Source organism: Halichoeres trimaculatus, unplaced genomic scaffold (assembly GCF_033239565.1).
Source record: "Halichoeres trimaculatus isolate MK-OKI-2021-1 unplaced genomic scaffold, fHalTri1.1 fHalTri1_scaffold_2, whole genome shotgun sequence".
NCBI lineage: Eukaryota > Metazoa > Chordata > Actinopteri > Labriformes > Labridae > Halichoeres > Halichoeres trimaculatus.
The window spans coordinates 20,373,490-20,396,639 of NW_027437180.1; the positions used below are offsets into that span (position 1 = coordinate 20,373,490).

At 41.3% G+C, this 23,150-nt stretch overlaps 2 protein-coding genes across 2 annotated transcripts in view; both read right to left on the reverse strand.

Moving 5' to 3' along the window:
• fam20cl (family with sequence similarity 20 member C, like) overlaps nt 1-23,150 on the reverse strand; it is a 31,643-nt gene that overhangs the window by 679 nt on the left and 7,814 nt on the right. The window lies entirely within an intron of this gene.
• dnhd1 (dynein heavy chain domain 1) lies at nt 211-22,551 on the reverse strand. Its single transcript, XM_074690564.1, has 42 exons — nt 22,177-22,551; nt 21,608-21,805; nt 21,294-21,497; nt 21,081-21,191; nt 20,748-20,904; nt 20,253-20,504; nt 19,921-20,064; nt 19,116-19,256; nt 18,758-19,001; nt 18,375-18,532; nt 17,005-17,130; nt 16,609-16,885; nt 16,375-16,502; nt 15,806-16,004; nt 15,639-15,730; nt 15,268-15,496; nt 14,979-15,104; nt 14,794-14,891; nt 11,546-14,699; nt 11,341-11,461; nt 11,034-11,193; nt 10,655-10,937; nt 9,031-10,558; nt 8,755-8,860; nt 8,486-8,600; nt 8,196-8,376; nt 8,007-8,109; nt 7,664-7,771; nt 7,227-7,418; nt 6,666-7,076; nt 6,147-6,552; nt 5,884-5,982; nt 5,591-5,767; nt 5,166-5,344; nt 3,930-4,964; nt 3,280-3,454; nt 3,110-3,184; nt 2,560-2,785; nt 2,280-2,371; nt 2,048-2,194; nt 1,187-1,800; nt 211-1,080 (listed from the first exon to the last, which is right to left on the reverse strand). The coding sequence occupies exons 1-42, from the start codon at nt 22,503-22,505 to the stop codon at nt 682-684; spliced, it is 13,299 nt and encodes a 4,432-aa protein (XP_074546665.1). The 5' UTR covers nt 22,506-22,551; the 3' UTR covers nt 211-681.

Here is a 23,150-nt window from a genome sequence, read left to right on the forward strand (position 1 = left end):
ATAACAGGTTTACCAAAAACAAAATCAAATTTTAAACCTTCTTAAAATGAAGAACTGCTGGAAACGTGTGTTAAAGTAGAATGCTTCCAGTTACATTTTTTTGTTCAACATATTGAATCAGATAACGTTTCTTGTTTTCCGTATAGACCTGCAATTTTTAAATTAATTTAAAGGAAATATAAAACAATCTCCAATGAACAAATTTTTCATTGTCAATCCATGGTTGAATCTCCTTTAAAAAGAAATGTGTTGGCAGTCACTGCATTAACATTCAGACAAACTGATTTTTGAACAAGCTCTTTAAATGGCAATACCTTCTACCAAAATGGCACAATGGCACAGCATAATAATTCCACTTTTTTTAAAACAGCTCAAGCTGAAGGGTCTCACATTGCAGCTGATGCCTTGGGGATAAGATGAGTCAGAAAGAAAAATACTACAAATGTACATTATGACTGTTTGTGCACATTTTAATGAAACATTACAAAATATGAAATACAAAAAGCCATGAGGAAACAATTACAAAAGGGTACACAAACTCATGTGGGCAGGGCTCTTTGTGAAAGGTGCATGTAGTCTATCTTTTTAGGTATTACTCTTAATATTTCTGATCAATTCAAAGTTGTTTCTCCAGTTTAAGTTTCAGCCTGTTCCATCAGAGCAGCTTTAATCCACTCAGAGTCAGAGCATGCTCACAAGTCTCACCCTCCTCAAACTACACAACGCTGGATTTAGCTTGACATGAAGAGGAACTGTAGTGATAAGGTTTACATCTGAAAGCCCCAGGTTTCCATTCTCCAGGTCTCTGTCCAGATATAGTGGGCAGTGATAGACAGGTAGCTGTGGGGTATTTGATGTAGGAGTCTGGGGAACCTGAGCACCCCTTGCAGGCAAACTTTGACAAGAGAAGGTATTTGTGCTTCTGACTTCAGCCTTTACACAAACAACAGGGAGCGGGCATGGCTGGGTAGAGATTCTGTCCTGTATGGCTCCATCCCATAATGCACCTCTTAGCTCGAGGCCACACAAGTACACAATATCCGAGGGAACTGTGACTGAGTACTCACTGTCACTCAGAACCTGGAGGAGACACAGAAATCTGCAGCAAGTGAAAATAGTAATAGATTTTTTTCATCTGGTTTACAAACTTGAAAAGTCATTTTTATAGTTTATTTGTATGTTTTACCTGAAAATGAAGGACTATGTCGTTGAGATTTTTGTGTTTTACTTGAGAAGCCTCTCTTGTGAATGCCACCAGGAAGCCTCTGGCATTTTTGAAAGCAGATAGCCGATAGGCACGGGGAGGATCTGAAGTGTCGAGGTGCAAGAGGTAAGAGCTGAGTAACTCTGCCCTCCTCTCCAGGCGCGACAAGTCAGTGAACTCGAGAAGGAAAGCGAAGGTTGGCGTTCTGTATTGAACGGGCTGTTGGAGCTGTGAGAGGAGCAAGGACACTCGATCGATCAGTTCATCCCACTCAGCCTGGAGGAAGTCACGGAGGGGACTGGTAGAAACAGCTTCTGAATTTGAATCTGTGCGGCTGTTCTTGAGAGCAAGATAACTTTTCAGAGCTTGCAGGTGGTCTCTGGCCTGGCTGTAGCTTGGCAGTGAGGCAGACTTTTGCTGGAGGCACAAACTGCTTAGTGTTCTCACAGGACTCTGGGAGCCTCGAAGTAAAATATTCAAACTATGGCTATTGACCTTTTTTATCTCAGCTGCATCTTCCCCACTGAAGCCGAGCATGAGGGGGTCATTTATGTTTGCTGAATTCTTCTCAAGTATCTGCAGTGAAACAGACAAATCTGTGGAGAGCCACATAGTCACCATCAGTAAATTATACTTACACAGAGCAATTAACAAACAGAATCAAAAAATTTTGTAGTCTTTTTGAGAGCATTTGTGTTTTAGTCTTTCAATATTGATGCTCTCTCTGTTTAAAAAGGACCTTCAGCTAAATTTCTGAAATGTAAGATGGAAAATGTTACTTTCCTCCACTTCACTGTGTAATCCTTTGGACTATTTTGTGTGTATTATGTCTGTTTGAGTTACCAAAGTTTCCAGGGTTAAGGACATCAAAGAGGGTGTGTGGCCCACTGCCTTGGAGTGAAGCATCTTTGATGAAGCAGATCTCTGCTACGCTCTCCAGCACCTTCAGATCTGCAGAGTCCAGTACATGGCCCCCATGCACAAGACTGACTGTGAATAAAGTGGTAGTACAAGCAGGTCAGAGGATGAAGTAAATGACGTAGAGTGAAAGTAATGCATGTTAGAGCTACATCACCTGCAATATAGAGCAAAGCTTGAGGCTTGTTATGGCAGAGACTGGAAATACATAAGTATGCATCCATCAAAGCTAGTAAGTCATTCTGACTCCTTCAAACAAAAACACAAAGAAAACATTATTTTGTAAATTATATAAATTATGAACCCAATCATTTAGGTCAGGCCTACTTTATAGTTTCAACCTGTGTTTTAAACCCAACTATAGAAATATTTTAGGATGAGATGATGCCTCTACCATAAATCAACTCAAAATGCAGCAAGATGTCCCATTGCCTCACCAGCAGTAGATTCTCCCTTGACCTGAGTATTTATAGCTCTGTCTCTGCAGTAATACTGAGTGGAAGATGGCACAGCGGAGGAGCAACTCCTTGTCATCTGCCGTGACTCCAGACAGTAATTTACTCTGTATGATGGATGCCACTTCATGAAATGAGTAGCTCAGCTCCTCCTCCAGATCCCAGGGGGGGTCACAAACCAGAGGCAAGGCGCAGATTCGCACAGCAGCTGTTTAAGAGAAAAATTAGGGTAAATATTATACCTAGACTTATTATCAAAACCTGATCATGCAAAGGGGAAGCAGAGTTTTCATAGATACAGAATGGTAAGTTATGCATTTCAAAGTTAAGTGGTATCTCAAGTGTTAAGAGCAAATAAGTAGTGAATAAGATGTTTAAAAGTCATGATCAGACTAATAAGCTCCTGCACTGAGAGGAAGGAAAAACTTGGTGATGTTGGTGGTAAAGACTAGTTCATCCCACAGACTGAAGCTGTGGTGACTGACCTGAAAAAGAAACTTTAAGTAACAGCATTACCATAAAAAACACCTACTTGGTATTGAGCGTGATGCATATTCTTGAGTTATAAACCATAAACGAAAGTCCGGGTGACTCAGGCTTTGCTCCTCTGCAAAGCAAAATGTCAGAAAGATACACAGATATGAGGCTTGGTGGAAGCTTGAGTAATAACGTCAAAAAACGGATTCTTGATGGACCACCTACTCCTTACAGATGAGACCAACCGACTGAGGCAGGTCACGACTTCCTCATCCCATTGTTCCGACAGGTGACAGTTATTAAAAACCAACCAGTGGCCTTCAGCAAAAGCTTGTTGCAGCATTGAAAGAATCATGTCTTTGTTGCAGAGAGCCCCAAGAGATATTATTTTGAGCTGAATCTGAAACAATATAAAAAAACAAGACTTAATACATGAAAAATACAAAAAAAACTTTCGCATATTCCAAGAAAACATTTTCAAAAAGTTATGTCATTAAAATGTAGGGCAACTGACTAATATTGTTCTCTTTTGATTTCTGCTGATAAGACAAGAATACATCAAGCTCTGGGAAATTAGCCTTATTTTTAAAATGTAAAAATGTTGACTGTTTTGAGTTTTTGGAGGATACAATTGGCTAGGGTTAAAAACTTATGTTGGTATCAGATACTTGCTTTTGTTTAAGGTTATGTAAAATGGAAGATACAGTCTTTCATTATTTTTTCCACAAAAATGTGTCTCTTCCAAAAACATAAATCCATTCTACTCCTCCTTTGCCTGCTGCAACGTTTTAAAAATATATGCTCAAGTGTAAATCTGACCAAGTTTTGATCAGTTCAAGACCTTCACTGAAATAAAAATGTACAGTATGTGATACCTCGTTTGTACCCGCAGCACAGCGAGCCAGTTTGCTGATTAAAGCAAGAGGCTGAATGCTTGTCCACTCATCTCCACTCTGTCTGGGTAATGTCAGAATGATGGGTCGCTTGTGTTTAAGAAGAAACTGTAGGAGTGCTTTGAGATTCCCAGTGTGAGGGGCATCAGTCCTTAGTTTCTGTCCAGGAAGGAACAGATGGTAGGCAGCCATGGCCTCAGAGAGTCCCTCCAGACTGTCTGGGACCATAGCCTTCCACAGGAGAGCCCGCTGAAGCACAGATAGATGGGTGTGAGAGCGACATGGAACAGGTCCTGCTACAGTAGAAGATGGGAAACGGAGGTACTCCTGCCATTGTGTGGGGTAATTGGAAAGTGAGGCAACCAACCCTCCAAAACCTGGCATCTTTTCTAAGCAGAGGAGCTCTGGGTAGGTACGAGGAGGAATCCAGGATGGCAGATCACCAGTGGATGGTGATGCAGGAGGAGGAGAGAGACAGGCTGTTATATCTGTTAAAGTGTGTCCCACATCCTCAAGGCCCCTTATGAAAGCCGCCCCCTCAGCCTCAGAGCACAGATGGTTGTGCTGAAGCAGAGTCACAGACACCAGCAGTTTCAAAACAGCAAAATGACTCTTAAACACTAGAGGCCGGTATTGCAGTAGCAGCTGGGTTACCATCCTGTTTGTGACTTCTGTTATTACTTCCCTTGGCACTTTCCCAATGTTATATGGCACTAGTGGCCTGCCCTTTACCATGAAGGCCTCTTGCATAACTGTGAAGAAGTTATATAGGGTAAAGTGGTAGGTGGGCGAGAGACGGGACACCCCCTGCAGAGCCTGATAGAGGTCAGCAGCCAGCCTCATTAACTGTCGGGGCACAGCCAGCAGAGACTCATGGTACTCCAGCACATCACTCAGCTGCTGGATGTCAGCCTGCACTTTTTTCATCTCTTCTTGATAAGCAGCCACACGGGACAGAGAATCTGAGTCCTCCAGAAGCTGGGTGTTAAACTGCAGGATGTGGTCTAACAGAGAATCCTATGGAAAAAAAAGGAGTGTAAGCAACAGATTTACAGCAGCTAACAGCCAAGTTAGTATTTTTTTTTCATTTAACAGGGTGTGTGAGATATTTTAAGTCCATAAATGATTTTGGTGCATGGTTAACAAGTGCACAGTTAGATGACAACACATAACCCAACAGTGTATGCTTTATATGATTAGAAACAGACATCTTGTCACCTCGTCTGACACCAGTTTCTCGTGCAGCAACTGTTTGTCATTCTGGAACCGCAAGTGCTGACTCAGCAGCTCTTTACATTCAGAGTGCAGCAGCTGTGTCAGCATCAGCTCCTGGATCTCTTCTGAGCTTAGAGAGAGGTCAACCACGCCTACCTGAGCAAGGATGGACAGATGAATCTCTGCAGGAAAAAGCAGGAACACAAAGTAAGCCACTGCTTACTGAGTCAGAAGAGTTTATTTCAATACTTTCTATTTTATTGATAGCCCCCATAAAAGAATCAAAAGACACCACTCAGAGTAACAGATAAATATTTTGCCTTCAAAGTCTGTCATACAATCTGTTAACAGTTATTAGTATGTAGCAACCTCTGCAAACCAACAAGACTTCAGAAAGTCCGACTCTCGATAGGTACAATGTTTCTTACCATTACTCAGCATTTTGGCGGGCAGATTTGTGCTGAGGAGGAGGCTGAATTCAGGGTGGGCTGGTTGGATATTCTTTTTAAACCCTGTTGAGCCACATACAGCAGAACGAGCCAACCTGGCCAGAAATGATGGACTGGGGACAGCACGTTCTACATCAGTTATCATGACTCTTAAACCTGCAAACACAAAAGGTAAAGTGGGGAAGGTCAAAAAATAACCCAGAATTTGAACAAATTTGTATATCAAGTCAACTGTGCTCTAATGTAAGGCTCAAAGTTATAGCTGTAGTTACCTTTCATTGCAGCCTGGTCGAGCTTGTTAGGCAACTCTGGATCATCAGCACAAACCACCATCTCACACTCTGTCTCCCTCCTGAGCTTGGTGTTGACACCTGTAAAGCAGAAACTACTTATTTTACTTGTTCCAAGGTTTTCGTTGAGATACAAATAGGCGTTTTATCGATACACGTATACAAATCAAAGGGTACAAAATCTGTTAAAAAAAAAAAAAAAGCTTTCCAGAACGTCTGATAGGACCTGCTTACTGGGGACCTACCTGAGTTGAGCCATCTTCGAGAGCTTATGTCTACATGTTGCTGGGTGTCTGTCAGTAAAGGCCAGCGCTGAACCCAGGCCCTCCTGCAACCCCACAGCAGTAGCTCCACAATCATCCGGACAGAGGGAACATCCGGACAGATCCCAAGTGCCTGACTTACTGGCAGCCTCTGAGACAAAGGGATGTGGAAACCAGGAGGGGAGTGAAAAGGTTCGGAGTCAGGGTATGTAAACAAAGAAGCTCTGGGATCCTTGGGATTCATTTTGATGCATCCAGTCTGACAAAGCTCCCTCCACTTGCTCAGCAATTCTTTGCGTGTATCAGGTGCAAAAGGGCCCAAATAAGAAATGACTGCAGCCAAGGTAAGGGCATCTCCAGGCAACGTTTGGTTATTTAACTGTGCTTCCTGCAGGGAAATTAAGAGAAAGCCACACAATAAGATTATTATTTTAAAACTATACAAATTGTATGACTTAAGCAAAATAACTAAGTCACATATACAGTATTCATTTCTGTTACCTGAGCAGCAGCCTTCCAGTATTTTGCATGTGTGTCCAACAGCTCTGCTGCTTTGGTGGCTTCTCTTTCTAATTTTTCAGCAGTGTGCAGCTCTGACATTTGCTCCTCCAGTTCTTTATGAACCAGCGGCAGCTGAAGCTCGATATCCTCAAGACACTGAGCTGCATCTACCTTTTGCTGTATGGCCAGGTACAGCTGTCGGCGTGCCTCTCTTTCCGCTTGTTCCTTGACCAGCAGACCCCGCTGCATACAGCAGCACTCATACACAGCCTGGACCCATCGACACAAGGACTCACAGGCCTTGCTGACCTCTCTTACAGACTCTGGCACAAACTGGGGACTGTGAACAATGTGGCCGAGCTGCAGCAGCTGCTCATTTGTCAAACTGTTGCGGTCAAAAAATTCTAATTCCTGGGAGATACAAGCAGAAAAGCAGTCACATAATGGTCTCCTATGTTGCTGTTTAAGGAACAGCTAAACCATTGCTGATGGTTAAACATTTTTGGCATGGTACAGCTTGATGAAGTAATATATTCCAAATATAAATATTTCTCCACACACCTGGAAAAAGTTGGGTTGTCCAATTAGCTGTTTAGCCGTCTCCCAGCCTGGTGGACGATCAAAAAGCAAACAAATGGCATCCATTACTTCTACAACCCCATTAGGTGGGTCTCTGTAGTGGCGCACCTCCTCCAGGTCAGATGGGTTCAGAAAATTCAGAACTTTGAGGCCGGACATGAAAACAGGCATCACCTGAGACAACAGTGTGTAAAATGATAAGCTCATTTTCTGTGACCCTCCTGTTACATGTGTGATGATAAATGATTTGGGGGGTCTGGGTGTAAATTATCTAAACAACTGAGACTTTACAGTATGTTGTAAAATAAGTGAGAGGTGAGGGACTTTGTATAATTTCTGATAATGTCTCGCCCAGACAGCTTGATGCAGGCTTAAATAAAAAAAGAAACACTGCTTAAGTGCTTTAAAGCAGTATTTACCTCCTCTTCTATACGCTGTAGCCTGTCCCCCTCTCCAACGCATGCCTTTTCTGCTTCTTCAAGTCGACTCATCTGGTAATCCATAGCTCTGAGAAGATCTTTTTCACGCTGCAGGGAAGAGATTTATGCGGATAACTAAATAGGTCATTTGTGAATACATGGCAGAGCTTCTGGAGTGCACCAGATTCATGTGTTGAGAGGCATATTAGATCATTTTTCATTTGTGCTGAGAAATGACATCTTGTGGCATGTCAATCATGGCAGCCAAAGCAGATGCTGTCTAAAACAAGGTATTACAAAGTATTGATCAGACTTAACTGTGTGCTGATTTTCTCTACATTACCTGCTGTGTCTCAGCAACCTTTTCTTGCAGTCTCATTAACTCCTGTTTACACCTCACAGCTGTGTTGTTTATAACTTCCAAATGAGACAGAGCAGCGGTTACTCTATAAAAAAGGAAAGAACTTTAACAAATCGACATGTAATTTTGTATATCTGAGAACTACTGCTCCACTACCAGATGATGGCATACTTGTTGGCTTGGCTCTGTTTGTGCAGGCGTTCGGAGAGGTGAACAAAATGGGCGATAAACTCCATAAAAGTCTGAGGGCTGAAAGGCTGAGCTTCCAGAAGGACAGAGGCATACTGACACGCAGATTGGTGGATACCTGCCATAGCCACTGACAGGCTGACCTCTGACTCTTCTGTATTCACTTAATAAAAAAAAATAAAGAAAAGTATAGTCAGAGTCTTGAATATCACTGTCAGTGAATCAGGGTAAAAACTACAGTATGCAAAATTAACTCTGGTTGTGTTACTCACTTTGGTGAAGATGTGCTTTGAGGCTCTGAGCAGCAACCTCCACTAAAGACTGATGGGACCAAGGCTGGTACACCTCCACACAACAACTGTAACTCAGGGCCTTCGTCAGTTGGGCCTAAACCACAGAGGAATAAATTCATCCATTAAACCAGTGCACTTATCAAGCAGGTTTCATACAAAGAAGGTGCCTTTAACACACTTTTTCTGCATTTAATCATTTCCAAAGAAGGTTACTGAAAATTGATATGAAGAAAAAATGACCCAGTTACCTCCCATCTCTGGGCTACTTTGTTTGCAGGTGTCTCACTGCTGTCTGGAGTGATGTTGGGGAGCAACAGGAACACATGAACATTTTTGTGGACTTGGCTCAAGTACCTTTGTCAAAAAAAAACCACACATTATAGTTAATACATAATCACACACTCTTTTTAAAAATGTACTTGGGTAATTTAATATTACATTAAGTTTTACACTTTGAGTCTGACTCAACTAATGAGTCATAAAACAGTGAGGATTGATGCATGAGTTCATTTTTTTCCTCTTACTTCTCAAAAGTCCAACTGTCCATGAGATATCTCTTTGAGTTCTTCGTCATTGTCACTCTGGAGACCAGCCTTCTCAGCTCCTCATCAGTGTAGAGTCCTGGGTATGTTCTATTGGCCATCGCCACCAGGAGTTCGTCTCTAATAGACTGCTGAATTCCTTCATGCACCAGAATGATGACATTAACTCCTTCTTCTCTAGTCTGATTCCCAGCTTCTTTTAGGATTTCATGCAACTTGTCCTCATTACCAGGATGCACCTCCATCAACTGGTAGCCCATAAGACAGGCAGCTAAGCGAACAGTGGTTTTACGGCCTGTGCCTCTCTCAGAGCCAATCAGCAATCCATGACCGCCAGGTATGAGCAGAGCCCTGAGGATATGCAAAAGCTGATTCACCCTCTGTCTGTGCACAATAAATCTGGTTGTAGTGTCATTTACATCTCTTTGCTCATTTTCTTCCTCTTTTCTTTCAATGAGAGCACACAGCTTCTGCTGTAGCATGTCAAGGTTTTGGTGCCCATAAAAACAGCTGAAACTGTAGTTCTGGTTCAATGAATTTAGGGGCTCAGAGAGCTCAGGACCATATACAACCTCGGTGATTGTGTCCTTTGTAAACCGAGGTTGCAGAGGTGTAGATTTAGGACTCTGCAGTTCAAAGTGATCGTCCTTACACAGAGTAGAGGGCTCAGTTAATGTCAGGCATTTATCCAAGTCTGAATGGCCAGCTGGTTTTGGATCTTGGGGCAGTATTAGTGAATCTCGACTCTGACTCCGTGGCTGACATGTGCCTGTTGTGTCTGCACAAAGAGTGTGAATATCAGGGCTTTTGGTAGTGGTGTTATTGAAACCGTCATTCTGGGCTATATCAGTCAAACTTGTCCCATACTGTGTCGTTGCTGTTTTACATATGAGTGAAACAAGAGTGTTGCGCTCATTCTCAGAACACAACCTGTCACCGAATGTACGCATGCACTCATGCATCCACAGATGCGTTATGTCAAGAAAGGACACTGCAGGTCCTTGCAGGGTGGGAGCAAAGCCTGATGCTGGGTTCCCCTCTTGCTGCATTGTGTTTGGAGTGTTTGGCTGCCACAAGCACATTCCCAAGAACACTTTCTCCAGGTCATGATGGGAAAATATGAAACGGGGCCAGTGCGCAGTATGCTGCAACTGGTCACACACAGCATCATACAGATTTTTTGTCGCAGTGATGAGACAGTGGGCCACATTTTCACAACTCTGGTTCAGTGTGACTCCTTTCAGCCAGAACTTTAGCCGAGGTGAATGGAGGGAGACTATAGTATCCAAACAAAGGCTGGGCAGCACAAAGACAGAGAACATGCGTAAAAGTCTGGAGGATATTGCTTGACTGTTGTATCTGCCTGGCCCAAGTACACGGCAGGTAGCCATGTAGCTCATGCATCTGGAACTCAATGTCTTGAACTGGTAGGTATCATAAAGGAGAATCTCTCCAGTTGACATACACTGGCGTAGAGTCTCATGAGCTGTTGAGGTCTTCTCAAAGACATCTATCAACAAAAATAACAGCAGCTTTAACCAACTGTTAACATTCATGAAATGAAACGTCTATATTTGTTTCTCATACGTTATATTTCCGCTCTCACCACAAGGAGCTTCATGTAAATCATCCACAAAAAGGAGCAGTCTGTGCTGTCTTCCCATCAAACCATTGGGATCTTCAGAGTCCTTCTGATAGCTGAGGTTTTCTAATACAGTGCGAAGGTCTCTGGAGCTCAAGAGAGGACTGCTTGGAAAACTAACATGTGGCTTGTCAAAACTCAATAATCTTTTACACAGTGTAGTTTTTCCAGAGCCAGGCTCTCCTGCCAGCAACACTGGTTGCTTTGCCTCCGACATGAGGTTCAGAAGGAATGCGTAGTTCCCATACTGTGTAAATAAATGTGTGTTAGTTAAAACATTTAAAAGCATTTATCTTTATGGTTACATACATTTACTCCATGAAAAAGGCTAATCAGGACAAACCTTTGGGGTGATAGGATTAGTCAGTGGAGTATTTCTGAGGTCGATCCTGCTGTTGGTATCAAAGAAGTGTTCATACACACTCTCTTCCTCAGGAATCACAATTTTGTACCGACTAGCAAACAGCACTTGACGGGATAGTGAGTCAAACTGTGGCCAGTTGCTGAAGTACACGTATAAAAAACAAGAAGGTGAATTACGTACGAAATGACATGAGGAGTGTTTTTGCCAAAAAAAAAAAACAATGGTTACACTAAACACACCATGCAGATATGGTTATTCTCTCCAAATGAATGGGGGCAAAACTCACCAAGAGTGCAGATGTCCACCAAATCCCCAAATATAAGCTAAGAGGAAAAGATTTCTGCCAAGCAAGGATTTTTTTGTGTCAGAAACTTTGCCTTCAATGCTGCTTCTGTGTAACACTTTATCTGGTGGGAGTGAAGGGATATAAATTAACAACAAATCTCCAGTCTAAAATACCTGTATGTCTGCAGTGGTTAAAATAATGATACCTGCTTTGTTTATTTGTTGTGTTGCCTCATTTTTTCCCACTTCATTTCCATAATGATGCAGGAGAGCACGTAGGATACGGAGAAATGAAGTGATTTCTTGCAATCCATATGTTTGGCTTTTAACAGATTCTTCTTTGTTATGGACTGCAGAGGTTAAAGCATTTTCCCTGATGAATCCAAGTGTGCTGGGGAACAAATCTTCAGCCAGACGATTCCACATTTTCAGAGTTTCTTGATCAAATGTGTTTTCATGAGAGAGATCATCCATTTCTCTTTTAAGCACAGCTTTCCACAAATCAGACCCTGTGAAATACACCAGAGCACATTGAGTCACTGCTGATGGACTTGCATCATGGAGGTCTGTGGTCTCCATAAACAGTTTCAGGGATGATTGGGAGCGCAGTGTTTCGCATGAAGGTAGGAACAGGGAAGAGTCATCAACACTGCAAAGTGTGGTTAGGTTATCGAACCAGCCAGGATGTCCCACAGGTTCCCCATCCATAACCAGCCATGTCATTGTTGGTCTGTGATCTGTTTTTCTATCGTTGCAGATTGTGCATGTCTGTTCACATTGTCCCAGGTCTCTGAGCACCTGTGTAACAGCTCCATCATGCCACCCTCTTTTTTCGCAGACAGAGCCAAACACCTCCTCATGAGACATCGCATTAGGGAACAACACCACAGTTTTAACAGAGTCCCAGGAAACAGCATGGCTCTTTGGCTCCTCCTGTGGTTTATCTCCTGCAGTTTTTCTGTCAGTTTGAAACCTTGAACTGGAAGCCAGACTATTGAGTGCTCCTGCCAAAGCACGCCAACATGATGTTTTTCCACTTCCTGGTGGGCCTACAAGCACAATTGCCTTAGAAAGTTTCATAGTGCCGTAGAGTGTGAGAGCACTGGACAGAATTTCAGTGTCAGATTGAAACCCCAGTCTTTCTAATTCCTCTATGACTGCTTCTTCAAGCTGGTCCTTTTCTTCTTCATCAATGTGTTGTTGAAAAAAAGGGAGCTGGGTGAGAATAGGGAATGTTTCCTTGAAAATAATGTAGAACTGTGAGGCTTTCTTCTCTTCGTAGAAAAAGGGTAAAAAGACAGACTGAACTGCTTTGACAATGGCTGTTTCCTCCATCAACCCCCGTACAACTGACAAACGAGAGTTGTACCACCTCACATGGTTTTTCATTTTCTTTCTGTTCTTCTTTTCTTTCTTCTCAACATCATTTTCAATCCCACTTGCTGATGATGTTAGATCAGATTTTTCTGTAGCCAATCCTTCGGCCTCATTTGAAATTTCACGTTGCCTTACACTTTGTTGTAAATGAATTTCAGATGCAGAGATGATCCTTTGCAAGATAACAAGATAGCAGCTCTGGTCTTTACTGATGAAATCAGGCAGACAATTAGAATCCTTAGCCAGGGTGATGAGGGACACCAGATGTCCACTTAAAGACACAGCCTCTGAGAAGCCAATTGAAGTCAGCATTACTTCTGCAAAGATCCTGTAATCTGGAGGGGTTAATGCAATGGGTCTGGTTGCATATCGCAGACTGTCAGGAACCTCGCACTGATACCTCTTTGAAGAGTTGAAAACACATCCATAGTTTAATCTGGCAGAAATGTTTTTTCCAGCAAGGACCATACGGCATTCTGAATCAAATGAGTTTTGGCAATCTGAAGTCTTCTCCTTTGTTTCCTCATTTACTTTTCCATTCCTGTTTCTAGTTAACTTTGAAAAGTATTGGTGAATGTCTTCTAGATGCTGTCCCAGCAACGACAGGACCCCTTGTTTAAGTAAGTCCACAGAGTCAAGCAGAAGCCATGCTCCAGTCTGGAGGGCACCCAAAAGCATCCGCTGAACAACATCAGCCATCAAGTTGGGACTACACCGAACATTTACAACCTGTCGCCCCAGTGCTCTCCCTAAATGGACCACAGTCTTTGTCTTTCCAGACATACAAGGTCCACTCACAAATCCACATCTGTAGCTTGTTAGAGCAAGCAGAATCCCAAGTATCGCCCGATCTGTGGATGGAGTATACGCCATCTCCAAATCATCAGGACCAAAATATTCATGATCATATTGGAGCCGATGGCCCAAAACATCAACGAAACATGTTGGAGCCTCACTGCTTTTGAAACTCAAGTCTTCTGTGATAATTTGATATTTCATCAAACTCAGCCACTCAAAAGATGACTCCAAAGGTAACTGTTGTACCTCCATCAGTTTAGATAGCTGCTGTGCATGTTTCATTGTAAGTTGCACCATTGCATGCAGGCACATCATCACATATCTGGAAGTCAGATGTAAACTTTTAGTCCCTGTAATGCCATCCCTGATGAAACTGCCAAGAGCTTCCACTTTTGCAGAGTTGTTCGCCTTCATGTTCCTTAACTTTACAGGGGACAGTTCTTGAGAAAGTTCTGAAACAGCTTTGTGCCAAACTGCCTCTTCGACAACCAGCAGACACTGAAGAGGAAAGTCGGACAGCAGTTTCACCAAAGACACCCTGATTTTGCTCCTCACAGCAAAATGAGCCAGCGTGTTTCCAACATTCTCATCACATGCCAAATCTTGACTGGATGGCTCGAGCTGATTTTGGGCAACTGCGCATTGTTTCATGAGCTGTTTCATGCATAACTTCAGTTTGTTCTCAAAGACACACAGCCAAGACGTGGCATTGAGATCTGGTTCCAAAGGAGACAGAAAGGTAACATGTTCCTGGAGGCTGCCAAAGAAACCTACAACCTTCCCATGTCCATGGCTATGACATGAAGCCCCACAGCTCTTCACATCTTTATTGTCAGAGTGCGAATCACAATCCACTTCAAGTTCATGCACCCCCCTGAAGCATCTGCGCACACAGGATTGCATTGTGACAGGTGTTGGGTGGATGGAAAGTAGTTCTATCACTTCTCTGTCACTCAAGAACCACAGTCTTGGAAACCGGTCACGGTGGGCGTCCAGTTGATCTGTCAACTTGTTTGAGATTTCCCCCATAATCGACAGACCATCAATGAGAATCTGCTGAAAGCTATCACCATGAATTCTGTCATTTTCCTTTTTTGGATGAACCAAGTTTAGCATGTGTGGGTCACTTGATAAAGACTGCACTATTTCCTTAAAGGTGTCATCAACTTGACTAAATAGCTCTATCTACAGGAAAAAAAGAAAAGAAAATTAACGGTTACCACATTTGTAAACTTTCCAATTCATCAAAATGTTAGACTGTGGTGACATAGGCACTTACCAAATCAACTCCTTGAACACAAACACATGTGTTATGGAACAGCTTGGTCAGGAAGGTCCATATTTGCTGGTACCTTTTCAATAAATCAAGCAGCCTTCCTAAAACAAAAGGCATCACAGTGTTATGCATATTCTTTACTTAATGGTACATCTTTAGGATCATTTTTTCAAACATGTCCAACTCACCAAGATCTTGAAGTGATTGCATCATTTCTTCTACCTGCCTCTTGAACTTGAAAACGTAAGGGGACTTTAACATAGTGGACAAAGTCATCAAATCATTGTCTACCTCAGGGGGAAGGAATTCTAGACCTGGACGTGAAAAAACAAAATCTTGAAACCGGCAAGCACTACATCTACATTGATTTCATATATTTTACCTCTGTTTCGAGCTTAAGTAACCCAAAAGTGTGCCAATAACAATTTACAAAAAACATATATATATATGTAATATTCTCCTGTAACTCAGTCTCACCCATAATGATAATTCTGGCATCATCACAGGAGAGCTGACCGGCACTTTCAATATCCACATTTTTGCCTTCTTTAGGCTGCTCTGTTCCTTTCAATCCATTATGTGGATCACATTGCTGCCAAACAGGAAGTCTCAATTGATCAAGCTGGAAGACCCTTTCTTCCCATCCCTGCTGAAGTTTTAGGAAGGTCTGTTCCAGGTTCGACTCTGCTTGTGCAGCCCTGCATATCTAAAAGAGCAAAAAGTACCAAACGAACCATAAAAATGTTATAAAATTATAAAGCCTAGGTTGCATTCTTTTAGCCTTTTGACAACCATGTCATGATCTGATTTTTGAGGCCTTCCTCAAATGCAACATCTCCCCAGCTTACCTTGGTTATTAATTTCTGGTCAACTTCATGATGTTCAGTCATCAGTTCAGCGACCATCACCTTCCTCTCAGGGTCAAACATTAGGCCCATACCTGTCAGATGGAAATCCTTCTTATTAACATAGTATGCTACTATGCCTGTGTTACAATATGGACACAGAGTCTGACCTTCAAAGATGGCTTTCCAGTGTTTCTGTGTGAGCGTGGTGCTTTGCATCTGGGCCATGGCTGAAAGCGCAGGACTAAGGCTTTCCAAGAGTCCTACTATCTCCTGAAGCACAGCATCATGGGTAGGTATGACACCTGAAAGAGACAGAGCCTGCTCCCTCCACCTTGCAATCTTTTCCTGAGCTTGCGACACCACAACCTACAGAAAAATATATCAAAAATTATTTTTGTCATAAAAAACTGTTCTACATCACTGAAATGTTTGTAAGTGCTGCAGCTATGCTTTTATTTATTGTTAGCTTAAGTCTGAAGCTAGACGGTAAACAAATGTTCCTTCCAAAAAATAAGAAGTCATGGGGATGGGGGTTTGGGGGGGTCATACAGGCAGACAGATACTGCAGCAATTCAAAAAAATTAATCAAAATAAATGATGTGGCTATCATTGCAGCATATGACCTTTAACAAAATGATTTGATATCAACATTATTTACAGCAAAGGGACAGCCAAGCTAATATTTCATCATCTTAGTGAATGAGCAAAGCTTTAGTAGCTTGATTTGTAATCATACCTCATTAAAAGGCATCCGTTTCCAGTCCTCTAGCCATGTTTTGCACACAGCTTTTAGCTCCCACAAGTCTTTACGGGCGTTGACCATCACGATTTCCTCTGTCAAACCAGTCATATCCACTGGATGTTCTGATGAAATGCCAGCAAAAGCAAGAGTATGAAAAAGTGATAGTTTCAGTGGAAATATAAACATAAGACTGGAAATCATTTGCATTCGATAAGTGTTCAAACTTACCTTGCAGGCCTTGACTGGTCTGACCAATTTCTTCGAGCTTTGCACTGAGATTGTTCACGTGTGAACATAAGTGGTTAAGCTTGGGAACAATCTCTTTTTCATCCTGGGTTGGGTCAAGGAAAGGTCCTGATGTAGCCTCGGAGACAGTGTTTTTCAGATAACAGACCAAGAATGAAAACGTTATGTCTGGTGAATGGGACGCTGAAGGATGCTGGCTGCACACAATGCTATGTGCTTGCTTCAAGGCTGAGAGGAAGTTATCCCACATGGCCAGCACCTGATTAGAAAAAAATACCAAAATGGTTTCAAAGCACGGATGAGATGGGATCAAAAAGATGTGATGTGACACAAACAATTTTGGATTAATGGCACCACTTTTACTTCATGCTTGCAGACCTTTTTCTCCAAAGCCACCTCCTGTTCAGTCAGCTCCCTATAGTTCATGCAGACAACATTCTGGAGAGAATGAATAGACTCCAAACATTTCTGTCTGTCTGGCAACATTCTAACAAACTCCCTCACCTGAAAGGAAAGCACAGATTTGGTATTTTAAGAATGAAGTATGGCCAACTATTTCTGTTTGGCGAATTATCTAACAAGTGTATTAGACCCTGAGGTTATAATACAGCTGAAAATGTGTCATTACCTCTGCCAAGGAGGTTATGTTTTTGGGAGAGTTTGTTTGTCTGTTTATCTATGAACAAAATAACTCAAAAAGTAACCAACAGATCTTGATGACATTTTCAGGAAATATTCAAAATGGGATAGGGAAGAAGTGATTACATTTTGGAGGTGATCTGGATCACCGCCTGGATACAGGATCTTTTTTAAGGATTCTTTATCATTGTGAGATAGGGCCGTTTTCACCATATGTGCATATAACTCCACAATAAATGGTTGGATTGCTTGGCAAAACAATACAACACAAGGTCACGATAATTTCAGACAGATGTAAAAGTACAATCCAGATCCTGGCAGTATTCTGGATACCAGGATCCGGGATATGAAATGTGTACTGGGTCATTATAGTTTTCAACACTGTCAGGTAACAAATTATCATACAAAGCTGCAACTAACATCAAATTGTAGAAGAAAGTCTGCTGAAAGGGAGTATAACATTAAAGTGTTGCGTCATATTCACAATATGCTTGGTGGAGGTCTGCTCTGTCTGAGTGCTTTTCTAGTTGTACTTGATATCAAACTATTTACCGTGGATTGAAGGTGAAAATGTTGTGCAGCTAATGCAGAACTTTAATAATTGTAAACAATTTTGCTTTCCTTTCCTCTGGAAAGGATTTTGTCTGTTAGACACTAGTGGCATTGTGGTTCTTGAATCCAAAACAGTATGCGTACAAATCATCGTATGGGCAAAAATGTAACACGCTACGACATTTCTTTGTCCTATTTTGATATTCTTAGAAGACCACAAGATGCCAAGATAAGTGTTCTTTACTTATCTTAGAAAATTTCCCCCAAAGTCAGATGCAAATTACACCTTTAAAACATTTTTTTCCACTGGTACTCCTTTTAAAAAGCAGTAAATAAGCCCTTAATGCACAATGCATTACCTAATTATTATTTTATAACACAATCTAAATCTGAAACCTGACTGCTCAGACAAGACAGAGGTTTTGGGATAAATATTTAACTTGAGGTAAATGTGTATCCAAAAAAGAAGTCTGAGAAAGTTTAAATATTTCATTTACTCAACAACTATCCATTTAAGACAGCAATATGCTGTTGTTTTATTATTCATACATGTTTACCTGAAGAGCATAGTTTGAGAGGTTATGTATGTCTCTGGGTTCTGCCTTGAGTTTGGCAACAGCCTCCTTCAGGTCAGAGCTGAGGCTCTTCGAGAGCAGATTTATCTGTTCGACCAGATGATTCAGCACCTCCTCCTCAATCAACCTCAGCTGCTGACCTTCAAAAGCAAAGGCAATGGGTATAAGAGCATAAAGCATAATTTGATCACTCAGCCATTCAGTTTACTAAACAATACTGTGCATAGAAAGGGACTTATATCATCTGTGAGGAACAGTGCTCAATTGAAATTTTCTGGATTCTTGCTTTTCAAAAGTTCTAGGACAGGAGTATTAATTTAACTACACTCAAGAGATAATATCAGTTGAATAAGAGGCAGACAGACCAATGTTTTCCTTTATGCTGGTGCACTTAATGATGAATAAGTCCTTGGTGGTTGAGACTGAAGAGGGAAATGTGCAAATTTGTTCTGCCCAGAAGTGTAGCCTCTTTATGAGCTCCTCATAAAGCACAGACGACTGACCCTTCAAGGATTCTAAAGAGGCTGGACTCCACTGAGCTGAGAACAAATGGATGTCCAGCAACCACGAGAAGCTCTCACACAGCTGAAGGATTTCTAACTCGGCTTCCTGTGCAGACATAGTGAGGATTACTTGAACTTATGATTAGACATATCAGCTTTTCAACAATGGCACAGATTATACATAATTTACTTGCATTAGATATAAAGGCAGAAGCCATACCTGCATGAGCTTTGCCTGCTCTTCCTCAGCTTGTTTTGACACATCACTGATTCTGATCTGCCACTCGAGCTGCCCCCTGATGAGGGGATAGAAGCAACCATGCACCCTGCTGCCCTTTGTCACTGGTGAGGTCTCATTATGCTGCACCAGCCAGCGAGGTAAGACATCACGCAGATATTGCTGGCAGCAAAACTTGTTGTGATTCCTCATTCCACTACTTTTCTTACTCTCTAAGAATTCAAACAGACACCAACAACGAAGTCTGAATATGCCTGTTCTCTTCAGGCATGTTAGAAAAATTGCTGAAGCTCAGATCAAGTTGAACAGTGAAGTGTGAAGCTCAAAAGCATCAACAATGATGGCCATACCTGTAGCAGAAACATACTCAACATAGCAGCTGTCATAGGTTAAATCCTGAGCAAAGTTACAGCCAGTAACACTGTTATTGCTCTCAAGGAAGAATCCACAAGTGTCACACATCTGCCACAGAAGACATGTATTACAACTACTGATCATTCAAGATTTAAAGGGTCATTAAAAATTGATATAAAAACTGCTTGAATAAAGATTTATGAGAAAATATGTTCCGTTTAAATAAAAGATTGTTCCTACATAAATATTTGTCTAGATGACAGATGTGTTTTGGTAATCCAGTCCCCCTGCTAGTGCAAACCCTTTCATGTGGTGATAAGGTTTTAACTAAGAATATGAAATTCAATATTTAAATTTATTTCAAACACAAATTACTATAAATTAACATTGTGCCGTGTAACTACAGCTGTATTCACAACTGAGTACATTTTACCTGAATTATAGACTCTCCAGCGGTCAGGAGAGCTTCACTAACTGCTTCTCGGTACAGATGTATTGGTGGGTCAACAGTCAGCTGACGGCTGGCATGGAAGCATAGTTCAGTGCTGAAGAGGCAGCCCTGCTCAGATTTCTGCCCCTACAAAAAGAAAAAAAGCTTAAAATTGTATGACGTTATTTGTGAATTTGCTACATGAAATGTTTCTTTCTATTTTCTGTTAAGGTCATCCTCATTTCCTCTTTCAGTAGCTCAAGAGAAGGTTTAACAGTGCTTTGAGATATGTCACGGCTGTAACAGTTTTTGTAACACAATTGCTCTCTTGTCACCTTTAAAAGATCGAGGAAAGGAATCAAATCTTGTTGGTACACTGTGACAAGACTCTGCACAGTCATGTGATTGACGAGAGCAGCGAAGTTGCCTAATTTCTTCAAGACACTTTCTGACCGGGCCAACTCTTCCTTCAGAGCCTGCAGGTGAGCCAGGTGGAGGTGGATGGGTTCACTGCATCTGTTTGGTTTTTTAGCATATTCCATGTGCAGCTGTAGCTCCTGGTGAGCTTTGTAGCAGTCCTCCTTCACCTGAGCACAAAATAACGTCAGGTTTAAAGCTCTACAGTAGGGTCCTGGTCACATGAAATGCACAAAAAATGAATGCTTCTTTGAATGTTTTTCAAATCTTGAATGAAATGTCAGTCTTGTCCCTGCACCAAAATTGTATCAAGTCTGTAAAAACGTCTTTCCTGGTCTATATTATGTTACCTCTAAACAAAAAGTAGCACAGGTCTAAGCTTGTGACTTTTTAACCAAATAAAAACTGAATACCTTATTTAGAATAAATGATCGATACTGTGAAAGCTTCTTCAATAACTCCAAACGTTCTTGATTCTTGGTTTTGAGCACATATTTGAATTCCAGCAATGTGTAGGTTTCAGACTCCGTCTGGGGAAGCAGATGTGTCTTCTTCAGTTCTTCAATTACTCTGAAAGATTCAGTATCATTGCCCATCAGATACTGTCCAAACTTTACATCCAGCATTTTTAAAGGCTAATGGTCAGATACTGAAATGGCCTCAACCTTCAAATCTTTCCATGAAGAATGTTAACATAATATACTTTTTTACTGACACTATGAAGCAGGGATGCCAGCATAACTTACCTGGTGAACAGAAGCAGAGCGTTTCTAAAAGGAGGCACAGCTAGAACCAGCCTATCTAGCAGATTGTTGCACTTGCGCTGAAAAATTATCTTGCGCACATTTCTATGCCACCTGTTAAAAGAAAAAAAAAAAAAAACAAAGAAAGAAAACTGAAAAATACCAAAGAAATGAAAAAAAAATGAGGATACAAAATGTGCAGTTTTTTTTAGTAACCTTGTGAATGCTTTCTTCAGTCTGAAGTCCCTAAAAAATGGGATTTTTCTCAATGCTTTCCACAGCACTGACTCTCTGTGCCACTCTGCCAGGCTGACAGCCTCATCACAACCACTTTCTGTCACATGCAGAACTAAATCAGGGGAGAAGATATAGTGCTTGGAGCCAGCCTCGTTGGAATGAACCACTTGTAGGTCATAAGGTCTAAAAACAAGAGGGAGTCAGTTTAATTGTGGGCATTAAGACACATTTAGTTTGCAAACATCTACTAAGTGTAAAATTAAAATGTGGTACACTGCCTTGTTTCAGTGCACCTGTAAGAGCCCCCATCCACTCCTTTCAGGTAATAAAACTCCAATTCTCCAACGTCTCTTTTCTTGGCAAGGATACGAAGTACCTCTGTGGCAGTGAGAGGAACTTTATTACATTTAGTTGTTTCCTCATTTTTCATTGTATTTATCTTTTTATTGTTGGAGGTTGTGACTTTTATGGATTCATCTTTTCCTGTAAGACTGCAACAATAAAAAACAAGTGTAAACAAAGGAGCAATTACATCAGGTATCAAACACTTAAGGCGGCAATGCTGGCAGCTAATTTTGTCACCTTTTTGCAGCTTCCTAAACTACTATTTGAAAATATTCATTATTGTACCAAAGTCATAGCTAGTTCTATAACCTGCCATCATCATCTTTGTGTCATCAGATTTTACCTGAAGTTTGAAAACACTACTTTACTCATACCACAGTGTGCAGAAAAAATCCCATGATAAAATTTCAAATGACAATCAGACTTCTTTTAGGTGTACCAAAAGGTCTGAGTGTATGTGGTCACTTTGTGTGTATTTAAAATGAAATCAGATATTCACATCAGTTATTCTTGATACCTGTGTGCTGTGGACTCATGAGCAGCTCCGACAGGAATGTTGGTCCCGAATGCTGCGGCTGATAGTTGAGGCACTTCTGTCAATTTTGTGTCATCTTTAGTTCTCCCACATCCTTCTTTAGCTGTAAGACTAGGGAGCCTCACCACAGATAAAGATCTGTGAGAGGGAAAGAACAGAGGCCTGGCAGAAGAGGCTGCTGAGACAAAAGGTTTCTTGGGGGATAAAGGTGGTAAGTGTGCTTTTTTTGTAATGTTGGATCCAAGCCTTGTGATATCTTTACCACAGCTCTGAGAAGCTCTGTCATGGGATATATTCCCCTCAGCAGACATGCTGCTGATAGGTCCTTGAATACCATTAGCAGGCTTAGGAGACAGGTGTTCTCAGGGGCTTGAGGACAAAAAAAGACAAGTAATGAAAAGATAAATGAACACCATATATGTTCACAGATTCAGTTTTCAGATAGAGATCAAGACGTAAATTAAAGGAAAGCAAAGTCACATATTATATAATTTTCTTTACTTTAAACATCAAACAGTATCATACATTGGGTTTGTCAGAAGTGACAAATGCCACTTTTTGCTCAGGTGGTATCACAACAACAAAGAAGCATCATATGCCTTTCTTTTAGTCTGTTATGAAACCTAAGCAATATAAAAATATATATATCTACACATCTTTTTAGCGTTTTGACCAGGGGACAATTTCTATGAGTTAATAAAGTGCTACATCACATTAATGTTCATGTTAAACCTGATAACTTTTTGTGATAGATAACTTATTGTGCTAAATTACAAATACACATAAAGTTTTCTTCCTAGCCAGTGGGCTCTGCTTGCTAACGTCTGCTAGCACTGCGTGATTTATGCTAACGTTTTTGACGTCTAATACATTGATTTCGTTTACAACGACTTAGCGAGCCAGTTTGAACTGCCACGGTTAAAGTACCCTTAGAAAAATGAAAGATGTAAGCACAA